The sequence below is a fragment of the Medicago truncatula genome, chromosome 3 (assembly GCF_003473485.1).
Source record: "Medicago truncatula cultivar Jemalong A17 chromosome 3, MtrunA17r5.0-ANR, whole genome shotgun sequence".
Taxonomy (NCBI): Eukaryota; Viridiplantae; Streptophyta; class Magnoliopsida; order Fabales; family Fabaceae; genus Medicago; species Medicago truncatula.
The window spans coordinates 38,437,516-38,450,101 of record NC_053044.1 but is presented as its reverse complement, the minus strand read 5'-3'; the positions used below and the strand labels follow the sequence as shown (position 1 = coordinate 38,450,101).

Below are 12,586 nucleotides of genomic sequence, written 5' to 3'. Positions count from 1 at the left end.
ACCAGAGCATGTGTGATCTTTTCCATAAATTATTGCTAATATGGCTATAATATTCATTCTTATCTGATTTCAAAGCTAAATCACAAAAATATCCAACATCCCTCTTCTCTGTCTTCAGATGATACATTAATGCAATCTCATAATCCTTAAGAGAGAAAATATAATATGTATCTAATTTAACTTTATAAGTTCTATTTTAACTTATAACTTAAAAGACCTTGTCTAAAGGTATACAGATACGTTGTGTAAGAGTGCTGCCAAAGAGGCTTTGCAAACAACAAGAACTCGAGAACAATTGTTCTTATGTGACATGATTCTTAGGTCTCTCCTGCCATTATTCTTATGTGACATGATTTATCCAATTGTTGCTAGTTGAATAGGGGATGATCCTGGGGCTATGCTATGCCCCTTTGCTCCCACAAAGATGGAAATAAAAATTAGAGGACAATCCTAAAGAGCAACATATGGCAGAGGTTCACAGGCCCTTGAAAAGAACTTGGGAACATATGGCAGAGGTTTGTGCAGAAAATTGAAGATCTATTGTGTTGTGTGTGCATGTGTTCTTTCTCTGTAATCAGGGGAATCATCCATGTCTATTTTTCATAAAACACCAGGTTTCTATCACAAAAATATGGTTTCAAACAAAATCGTGTAAGGTCGAAAATATTACATATACATATTCTGATTGTACTGTGTTGCTAAAATATTATTTGATTCCTACGAACAAACCATTCAAACAAGAAACTTCATCCCGCGATACAAGTATTTATAAGTCTTTATGACAATACAATATGGCTGCCTAGCTCCAATCAAGAAAAGTCTGGATAAAAATGTCCTAATGATATGCAATCGACTCATTAGCACCATAGGAGAATCACACTAATGAATTTTTTCATCATCATTCCAGCAATGGAAGATATCATGCAGTGGCAGATTTTATCTCCCGTGGCCGCAGTAGCCGAGGCACGCTTAGCTTCATAATCTTTAACAGCTGCTTTTATAGCATCCTCAGCAAGCATGCTGCAGTGAAGCTTAACTGGTGGGAGGTTAAGATGCTTTGGAATCTCACTGCACAAGATTAATTTTGTCACTTCAAAAACTAACAACAAACAGACCAAAACTACCAATCATAGAAGCATTAACAAAGATAAAATTATTTACTAAAATTAAATCCTACAGATGGGCACGATTCAGAAACCAAAAGATCCTCCTTCCGGGAAGAAAAAAAAAAGGATAAAAACGAAACCAGAAGGTTGAAAACATAGCAGCAAAAGACGATGGCTTATAATTCATCAACTTGTCATCATTAAAAAGGAGACAAGAAGAAGACATTGCGAAAAATAACAAAACCAAGGGCCTGTTTGGATTAACTTGTTTGAGATGATCTATTGACCTAAACACTTGTGACACTATTTGGGAGAACTTGTGAAAACAGCTATGAAATGGTTATAAGCTATTTTCATAAGCTCTCCATGATAGGTTATAAAACAGCTTGACTTTATTTTATCTTGTGTTATAGAAATAGTTTATTCATAAGTGCTTATATGATGCACGCTTATGCTATAAGCTGCAGAATAAGCTGTTTAACCAAACAGGGCTCATATCTTCAAACCCCAACCATAAAACCAAGCAGATATCTTTGCTCTACAACTAATCTTGAATAGCAAAAAATCCACCTTCTACAAAATTCATATACCATCAAATTCAAGCACCAAAACCAAAGTCTGAAGTTTAAGAAATGTATAGCCTAGAGCTTAAAACTTAACATTACAGAACAGAAGAAATATAAAAATATAATAAAAACTTAATATAACTCAGAACTGTTCCCATGCTTATTGTGGCAACATATTTTATTCTCAAGCACATAATTATTCGTTACTTTTATGAATATCATCCAATATTCTCAAGCAAATAACTAGTCTTCACCCAATCCTAAGTGCGAAAAATACAAGAAATAAATCACATAGTAATACACAAAAAATAAGAAATAAATCACGTAGTAATGCACAAACTACAGCCAGACAAAAACTCAATTTGCAACAAAGTAAAAAATTCTTACACCGTTACTTACGTGTTCTTAATGGTTAAAACCTCCTCGATTGTCTTTCGCTTTACCCATTCGGTAGCTGCAAAACGATACTCCCTTCGTCTCTAAATAATAGTCGTTTAAGGTTTATGGACAATTACTAAGGAAATGATTAATTGTGTTGAATTTGATGGTAAAATTTGTATAATTTACTTAAATATCCTTATTAATTATAGTTAGTGGAGTAGTTCAGTTAAATGAAATTCAATAAATAAGGATATAGTAACGGAAAAAATAATAAATGTTACATTGGTATTTTAAAGTGATAATTATTTTGAGAAAAAGAAAATGGGTAAAGAGGCAATTATTTTGAGACGGAGGGAGTAAACAACAAATTAGAAACATAATTAATAGCACAATTAACAATAACATATTTGTAATAATCACCATAAAAGGAACAAACCCTAAAAAACAAAACAAATTCCTGAATTTCCTATAACAAACCAATTCATGAAAACAACCTACCAACGGACGATGAAGCAATAGTGGAACCACATCCAAAGGTCTTAAAGCAAGCTTCAACGATTTTCCCATTCTCAACGACCTTAATATGAAGCTTCATAACATCACCTTCACCACAAGCGGGTGCACCAACAAGACCAATTCCCACATCCGGATTATTCTTATCGAAGGATCCAACATTCCGGGGTTTTTCGTAGTGATCCACCACCTTCGGGTGGTAGAATCATGGAAGAACCCTAACTGCTGGATTCGGCGTCTCAAACGACACCGTTTGCACAAATTTCTTTGCGATTCCCAGCATTTTTTTCTACACTTGTGTGTGTTAGTTTATGATCCAAAGGTTCGAACTGGTACTTCCACTTATGTGTGAGTTTACAATGACTCATCTATCTATAAAAAATAAAATAAAAAACTGTATAAAATACATTCTATACGTCTCACTTGGGTTGACCTGATAGTGATGACTTGAGATTGAAAGTGAAAAGTGTTTTTCACAAGGCCTCAAATTTGATTTTTCCTTATACCGATTTTGGTGAACTAATTTGGTTTCTTCAAAAAGAAAAGAAGTACATTCTTCAATGATGTATAAGAATGATTCAAGCTCAGATTACAAAGATATAGCTAAAAGGCTCGACCTTTCCATGAGAAAAATGTTAAGACATAACTTAACAATAATGGATGGTAAGCATGATGAAATGAACATCCAGAGAGCTATCTCCACATGCTTACCATGATGGTTGTATTAAAAAGTCTCTAAGGCCACTTGGTCTCCATGAATCTATATGAAGTTGCAACTGTTTGTGTTTTTACAAACCTATGGTCATAGCTGACTCATTGCTCTTAACCACGCTTTGTCATGGGAGATCTGCTAAGTTTTTTTTTTCTTTACCATATCTTCCTATTTCCAACTTTATTTTAATTGTTGTTACTTTGAATGAGTTATTTTTTTACGCAAACAAGTTTATAAATTGAAAAGATGCACAAAGCTACATCGCCTCAATCCATGTGAGTACGATCTTTTTATACTATTACTTGAGGCAATGTATACTTGCATCCAATTAGACTTTAGAAAATAAATAGCATTTTCAAAAGCTACCAGTAATTAAACACAAGCACAGTAATGGATCAACCGAACAAACTTCTCCATCTAGTTCATCCATATACACCTTAATTTCTTCATATGTCCAAGACGAATCAAACTTTGCTGAATAGATCACCAAGGTAGCTTCTAACTCATTTGATCCCTTTGAAATATACTGATCAAATATAAAGAAAATGGTTCTCACAACGCGTTCATATGAGTCAATCAACGAACAACGATATTAAACATCAATATGGCGTCATTTACTTTTGTAGTCTTGCCTGCGAACCAGGTACTGATAGGTAATGTACTACCATCTCATATTGTAGTGTCAGGGCAGGTATGATACCATAAACTATTGTCTACTAGGCAACACCTGAAGCACACTGCACAACCAAATAAACTCTTCCACAAAAACCAGAGCAGGTATGATCTTTTCCATAAATTCTTGCTAATGTCGCTATAATATTCATTCATAACTGATTTCAAAGCTAAATCACAAAAATATCTAGCATCCCTCTTCTTTGTCTGATACATTAATACAATCTCATAATAATTAAGAGAGAAAATATAATGTATCTAATTTAACTTATGACTTATAAGATCTATACTTATAACTTATAAGACTTTATCTAAAGTTACACAGATATGTTGTGTAAGAGTGCTGCCAAAGAGGCTTTACAAACAACGAGAACTCGAGAACAAATCATGACTTTCTAAGTATAATTTGGCATACGATCTCAGGTCTCTCCAGCCATTATTCTTATGTGACATGATTCATCCAATTGTTGCTAGTTGAATAGGGGATGATCCCGGGCTATGATGCCCCTTTGTTCCCACAAAAATGAAAATAAAAAAGTGAGGACAATCCTAAAGAGCAACACATGGCAGAGGTTTACAGGCCTTTGAGAAGAACTTGGGGGGACACCACTTGTCTACCATTGAGATATCAATGTTATATAACATTGGTATCCCAATGAAGGTGTGGCACATAGGAATGTCTAAAGAGGAAAGAGAAAAGATATGCATCTGAAGTGCTATATGACACACCTTCATTGGCCAATGTTATATAACATTGGTATCCCAATGGTACACAAGTGGTGTCCAACTTGGGGCCGTATGGCAGAGGTTTGTGCAGAAAATTGAAGATCTATTGTGTTGTGTGTGCGTGTGTTCTATCACAAATATGGTTTCAAACAAAATCGTGTAAGGACGAAAATATTACATGTACATATTCTGATTGTATTGTGTACAATATTTTAGCAAAAATATTATTTGATTCCTACGAACAAACCATTCAAACAAGAAAATTCATCCCGCAATACAAGTATTTATAAGACTATGACAAATACAATATGGCTGCGTAGCTCCAAGCCGATACAGATACAAGTATTTAGAAGACGTTATGACAATACAATATGGCTGCCTAGCTCCAATCAAGAAAAGTCGGAATAAAGATGTTCTAATGATATGCAATCGACTCATTAGCACCATTGGAGAATCATACTAATGAATTTTTTCATCATCATTCCAGCAATGGAAGAAATCATGCAGTGGCAGATTTGTCTCCTGTGGCCGCAGTAGCCGAGGCACGCTTAGCTTCATAATCTTTAACAGCTGCTTTTATAGCATCCTCAGCAAGCATGCTGCAGTGAAGCTTAACTGGCGGGAGTGAAAGATGCTTTGCAATCTCACTGCACAAAAGTAATTTTGTCACTTCAAAAACTAACAAACAGTCCAAAACTACCAATCATAGAAGCATTAACAAAGATAAAATTATTTAGTAGTAAGATTAAATCCTACAGACAGGCACAATTCATAAACCAGAAGGTTGAAAACATAGCAGCAAAAGATGATGGCTTATTAGATTCATCATTCATCAACTTGTCATCATTAAAAAGTAAGAAGAAGACATTGTGAAAAAGAACAAAACCAAGGGCCTGTTTGGATCAACTTATTTGAGATGATCTATTGACCTAAACCCCTGTGACACTATTTGGAAGAACTTGTGAAAACAGCTATGACATGTTCATGAGCTGTTTTCAGCTTATTTTCATAAGCTATCCATGATAGGTTATAAAACAGTATACAGATTATATGAAAACAGCTTGACTTTATTTTATCTTGTGTTATAGAAATAGTTAGTGCTTATATGATCATCGCTATGCTATAAGCTGTTTATCCAAACAGGGCTCATATCATCAAACCCCAACCATAAAACCAACCAAATATCTTTGCTTTATGCATCTAAACTTAAATAGCCAGAAACCCATCTACAAAATTTATATGCCATCAATTTCAAGCACCAAAGCCAAAGTCTGAAGGTGAAGAAATGTAAAGCCTAAAGCTTAAAACTTCACAACATTGCATAACAGAAGAAATATAAACATATAATAAAACTTAATATAACTCAGAACTGTTTCCATGCTTATTATGGCAACATATTTTATTCCCAAGCACATAATTATTCTTCACCCAATCATAAGTGCGAAAAATATCATATCATATAATTAACAAATAAATTACAGAGTAATACACAAACTACAAAAACACAAATTTGCAACAAAAGTTTTCAAGAATACTAATTCCGATACTTACGTGTTCTTAATGGTTAAAACCTCCTCCATTTGCTTTCCCTTTACCCATTCAGTAGCTGCAAATAAAAATAAAAAAACTTTGAATTAGAAGCATAATAGTTAATTAATTAACGAAAGAACACAATTAACAATACCATAATCACAATCATAAAATTCTAAGAAGAGAAACAAACAATTCAATAAAAAAGGGAAATTTAAAATTCAAACACCGCAAAAAGAACAAACCCTAAATACAAAAAGACCTACCAACAGAAGATGAAGCAATGGCGGAACCACAACCAAAGGTCTTAAAGCGAGCATCAATGATTTTCCCATTCTCATCAACCTTGATTTGAAGCTTCATGACATCACCACAAGCGGGTGCACCAACAAGACCAGTTCCCACCGTTGGATCATTCTTATCGAAGGATCCAACATTCCGGGGATTGTCGTAGTGATCCACCACCCTCTCGTGGTAGAATCGTGGAAGAACCCTAATTGCTGGATTTGGCGTCTCAAACGACGCCGTTTGCACGAGTTTCTTTGCGATTCTCAGCATGTTTTTATTTTCCTTTTTTGTGGTGGAAATGAATTTATGCTGAATGAGAATTGAGAAGAAGAAAATAAATAGGTTTGTTTATCTTTTATTTTACTTTCAAGGCGGTTTTGCTTATCTACGTGGATAGCTGAAATTCTCCTGAATTGTTGGAAAAAATACAAAGCCCAGTTTCAGTGAGGTCGTTTGGATATTGCTAACCAGACCCCATACATTACCAACGCCACCGCGCAAAAATCTTATGAGTGATATTTGAACTTGTTGAGAGAACAATTTTTTTTTTGTTTTGAGAAAATTCAATTCAGGTAACTGCTTATGGTCAAACTGTTAGATTAGATATAGTTAGAGATTTATTAGTGTTGATTAAGACAATTATTTATAATTAGTTGCTAGTTGGTTACGCTAGTTATCACAAAACAACTCTATAAAGTACATTTTACGCGATCTATTTGAGTTGATCTCGTGGTGTTGACTTGAGATTCTGGAATGTGTTCTTCATAAGGTCTCAGATTTGATTCTCCCTTGTGTCAATTTTAGTGAACTGGTTTTGCTTTTTCAGAAGAAGAAAAAGTACACTCTTCACGACCCATTTAGGTTGGTCTAGTGATGTTGGTTTGAGATCTGATCTTAGAGTGTGTTTCTTTCAAGGTATAAGGTTCAACCCACCGCTGACAATTTTGGTGGATTAGTCCATACAGAGCAAAAAATGGGGCCCTCACAAGTGAATGTTGGGATTTGATACCTTGAATTAATCGATTTTTGAATCGGATACCGACTTTTAAAAAAAAAGTACATTCTATACATTTAAATTAATCCATTATGTGTTTATATTAGATTTAACTCATTTTAGCTTGCAAGACAAGAGATGTTTCTCTTTATAAACTTCCATCTTATCTTTAATCTATGCAATATTTACTTTTTCGAATACATACGCTATCTACAAATTTTTATCCTTTGTATGGTTTATTAACATTTAGGTTAGTTAATTTGGGTTGAAAGTTAATAACTAACCCATGTTACTGTCTTGAGTGTCTTCCAAGCAAAACATTATTCATAGAGGAAATTTGTGGGTGCTGTTATTGGCCATAATTCAAGTTATATTTTGTGTAGTATTTGGATTTTCATGATTTTGTTAAAAACATTACATTATTGAAAGATTGGCGATGGCTCATTTGTTAACATTTGAACCGATCTTCGACTTTGGGACATGACGTTTCTTATCATCTCTTAACTCAATTTCAAATTGTTGGCCAATTGATGTATAATTTATACAAAAAAATCAGAAGGAGAGTATAATCAAAGTGACTGTGATGTTTATGAAATTTTGACAATTCCTTTGATGAGACTGAATAAAATTATATGAGGGAATATGAAGATTTGATGCAATAAGAGTTCATATTGTTGAGAGTGCTTACAAAGTCTGTGTTAGGCATCTTATTCTTATAAATTGGTATGAACTTAAAGTTCATGGAGATTGGATTTGTTCATGAAGTTGGCTTATATACCAAGATCGAAACTTTTATGGGAAGCTTGGAAAGAATGAATGGTCTATCCAACAGAGCAAAATTGCGGACTAGAGGAGTTGATTATCTTATAGATCCATGCGACTTGACTTTTTTAAAAATAAATCGTAAAAAACTTATATCATCACATTTGTCATTTCATTTGTGGTTACCTGTCCTAATTTTTTACTAGTCACTAAGCAGTGATTTCATAACCAAAATGTATTTCCTTAAAATAAAATAAAAAATCAAAATGGATTATCACCAAAAGTTCCGTACATGTGTGGGGTATGTGATATTTTCGGGTAAAATATACTGTTGTGTAAAAAGAAGAAAGGAAAAGCAAAAGGAGAAAGTTGTTTATTTTCAAATGATTTATATACCGAGTGAAATAAATCTTAAAAAATTTATGCTTTTGCCTTGTAGTTTTACCTTTCTTGTTATAAAATAGGTCGTAATTTTTCAATATTATAGATTTATATTATCAGTTGTATTATTTGAAGTTTTTTAAGGGGTATTATTTGAAGTTTTGAAAATCAAAATATAAACACTTGTATATGTATGTAATATTGTATAATCATATCTATTTATTTCTTATATTTTATTTTCTACAACTTAAAAGTATTTAAAAAATACACATAAAAATTCCTTTAAAATAAATATTGTAACAACCAGAGATTTTAAAGTGAAAATTTCCAATAAAAGTCCTACACAACGGACATAAATTGAAATACAAAATTTGAGAACTAAAATAGAACTTTAAATACAAATCAATCACCTTTTACAAAAAGGGTAAAACTTAAACTAAAACTGGGAATTCTAGACTCTAGACACTTGTGATCCAATGCCCATTTGACTCCAAGATAGCTTATAAGTTGTACCTGAAAAGGATTGAAGAGAGTGGGATGAGATATTACTATCGCAGTGAGTTCCCAAACTCGGGATAAAACATAGTATGCTAATTATGAAAATAACTCCTGAATATAACTCTGGAAGATTATGATCATAAAACATAATAGGGTAATGTTAACCGGTGCTCCTGGGGCACGGGTTAAGGAAGCAAATATAGTAACATCACATTGAAACTTGTGCAGTCAACTCATTAAAGGTCTAAAAAATATTTATTTTAATTTAAAATTTTCTTTTTTTGGTTTCTTTAACCAATGCCCGGAGCACCGGTTAACATAACCCGACATAATAATATATACTTTAGTCTTAAACTCTTTTGTTTACCAAGGAACTACCTAAGTTATTCTTTCTTGGGTTAAATATGTTTTTGGTCCCTACGTTTTGCACAATTTTGAGAATTAGTCCTTACATTTCAATAAATGTTTTTAAAATCCCTACATTTTTCCTGAGTTAGTGTAAATAGTCCCTGTTGTCAAATTTCTAACATGATGCCAATGTTGGCGGTCCAATCTCCCCGGAAAACGGCGGAGAACTTCACCACGATCTTTCTCCGCAGCTTCGTAGATGCGGATCGCCGGTGTTCGTCACACTTCCGGTGAAATATGTTGGTTTAGAGGGGAAGATTTGGAGGCCGAAAGCGATGATGTTATCGTTGAAAGCGCTTGTTGTTGCGGGTGTGGAAGGTGTTGTGGTGGAGATTTGGTGGGGTGGGGTTGAACTTGTTATGATGGCCTGTGTTTCATCAACATGGCACTGATGGCAGGGACCAATTGCACTAACGGAGAAAAAATGTAGGGATTTTAAAAACATTCATTGAAATGTAGGGACTATTCTCAAAATCGCGCAAAATGTAGGGACCAAAAACATATTTAACCCTTCTTTCTTTATGATAAATACACTACATTTTTTTTTGGATGAAAATAAACAATCTTATTTTATTACTTTGCTCACCTATATTATATACAATATGACTGTTTAGCTCCAAGCCGATACAAGTATTTATAAGACGTTATGACAATACAAGTGGCGGAGCCACATATAGCTCCCTCTGGGCTTGTGCCCCCGCTAATTTCAAGGCTTCATGCATATTACATAGAGTGGTTATACATGAATAACCCCATGTGGCAAACCACCTTCTACACCCCCTATGTGGCATGGGCAATTTTGTCCATTCATAAAATATAAGGGGTAATTTTGTCCAAAAGAAACATGTAACTTTCTCACAACCCACCCACACTGTCTCTTTCTTTTTCTCTGTTTTCTCACAACCCTCACCGTCTTCTTTCAGTTCCCTCCCGCAGCAACACTAGTCCACCACAACCGTCGCGAACTGCTCCGTCCACCTTCACTCACCACCACCGTCGCCCCACCGATAACACCCTTCCCCACCACCACCGTCGTCGCCCCGTCCACCCTATAACTATAATTAATGGTCACTGAGCAGGATATGGCAGCCCATTCAGCTTGTGATTTTGGTGGGGGTAAAGCTGATAAATTTGCTACCGGCAGGTGATTTGGCAGGGAAGAGTATTGAATTCCCAATTCAATGATCAAGAGTTAAGAAATCATGAGTGTTGTCCACTGACTCCTGAAGAGTTTGGATTGCTCCTAGCTGCTTTCACCGATCAAGACAGAGGTGGGGGCGACGGTGGTTGTGGTGACGGATGTGAGGGAGAAAGAAAGAGAGAGCGGGAAGGAAAGGGGAAGAAAGATGATAGAGGGTGAAGGTCTGAGGTGGGGGAGAGGGTGAAGAGAGAGAACAAAGAAAAGGGGAATTTTTTTTTTTGGAACAAAAGAATGGAAATGTTATATTTTATACTATATTATTTTGGTTGAAGAAGACAAAATAAATTGCCACATGGCAGTGGTGTATAGGGTGAATGAATTAAAAGGGTGTTCATCAATCTTTACCCTATTACATATACACATACACACTAATACACATTATTGTTTTATTTATTTATTATATTTACTCAAAAAGTTTTATCAACCTTCCATACATATGTTTTGGAACCCATTAAACAAAAACGTCTAAATAATTAATATATGATAATAGTGTAATTATATATTATAGAAAAACTTCATAGGTTTATATTATAAAAAAATAACTTAAAAGGTTTTGAATCAAAAGAAGTTATCAATCTTTCTATTAAAATTACAAAAACAAATTATGTTTTTTATTAGTTATTTGATTTAAGCGTGTCTTTAGTTAATTAATTTAAATAGAAGTGCAATTTTGTAACTAGCATAAAAAGATCCTTAAAAAAAGAAACAAAAAAGACAATGACATATGTTTAATAGAGACAAACTTTTAAGGAAATAATATTTAGAATGATGGAAGTGGGTGTAAATTAATGAATGTTGCTAACTTTTCCCTTAATAATACTTATAAAAAAGAATGTAAATAATCAAGTGGATGTAGATTGCTAACTTGCACCCTAATAATTTTAGGTGGGTGAGGCTTGCTAGTTTGCACCTTAGTGTTTTTAGATGAGTGTAAGTTATATATATATATATATATATATATATATATGTGTGTGCGCGCGCGCGCACGCGCACTAGTGTATTTACCTGGCGTTGCCTGGGTTAGACATATTCAAGAAGATAAAAAAAATTATATGTATGATATCCGCGAATAAAATTTATCACGGATTGATATAGGATGAATATCTTAATAAATACACACAAATATAATAAAATATACCATATTATAAATACTCATAAATTTATAGATGCACATACAGATAAAAATTAATTGGTAAACTTTTAGGAATTTATGTTATTTCTGTTATATAAAATATTAGGAATTCAATGAAAAAGTTAAATAAAATATTTAATAGATGAGATCAAATATTGGTTTTAAAAAATAGAAAAATAATAAAAATAATACGAAAAACGTGAAAGTGGCACGTGGCATAAAAAACTTTAGTTTATATATATACTATTGATTGATTGATTAATGATTTATTATTGAAGGGTATCGTATGTAATTTGTTGAAAAAAAAGTTAAGTAAAATATTTAATAGATAAGATAAAAAGTTTATTGAGATATTTATGCCAAATAAAATATTAATTTTGAAAAATTAGAAAAAAATAATAAAAATATTGCGAATAAACATGAAACTGACACGTGGCATAAAAAACTTCACTTTATATATATATATATATATATATTGCCCTAACTATTCAAAATTTTTGGCTACGTCACCGGTTATAGAGATAGTTTATTCATAAGTGCTTATGTGATCATTGCTTATTCTGTAAGGTGCAAAATAATCTGTTATCCAAACAGGGCTCATATCTTCAAACCACAAGTCACAACCATAAAAACCAACCAAATGTCTTTGCTTTCTACATCTAAACATGAATAGCCAGAAACCCACCTTCTGCAAAATTCATATACCATCATTTTCA

General features: G+C 33.4%; 1 protein-coding gene and 1 pseudogene across 1 annotated transcript; both read right to left on the bottom strand.

Moving 5' to 3' along the window:
- Positions 1-697: 697 nt before the first annotated feature.
- Positions 698-2,849, bottom strand: LOC11438491 (iron-sulfur cluster assembly protein 1-like; annotated as a pseudogene).
- A 1,970-nt stretch (positions 2,850-4,819) lies between these two features.
- LOC11439452 (iron-sulfur cluster assembly scaffold protein IscU) lies at positions 4,820-6,821 on the bottom strand. The gene is made up of 3 exons (XM_003601209.4): positions 6,473-6,821; positions 6,228-6,282; positions 4,820-5,323 (listed from the first exon to the last, which is right to left on the bottom strand). Exons 1-3 carry the CDS (start codon positions 6,762-6,764, stop codon positions 5,176-5,178), a joined length of 495 nt encoding a protein of 164 aa, XP_003601257.1. The 5' UTR covers positions 6,765-6,821; the 3' UTR covers positions 4,820-5,175.
- Between the last annotated feature and the right edge of the window lie 5,765 nt (positions 6,822-12,586).

Excerpts from the sequence above, each read along its gene's own strand:
- LOC11439452 (XM_003601209.4), bottom strand. The coding sequence starts at position 6,764 with ATGCTGAGAATCGCAAAGAAACTCGTGCAAACGGCGTCGTTTGAGACG. Across the intron at positions 6,283-6,472 it reads CATTGCTTCATCTTCTGTTG|CTACTGAATGGGTAAAGGGA; the intron begins GTAGGTCTTTTT and ends TTTTATTTGCAG. Across the intron at positions 5,324-6,227 it reads GTTTTAACCATTAAGAACAC|TGAGATTGCAAAGCATCTTT; the intron begins GTAAGTATCGGA and ends ACTTTTGTGCAG.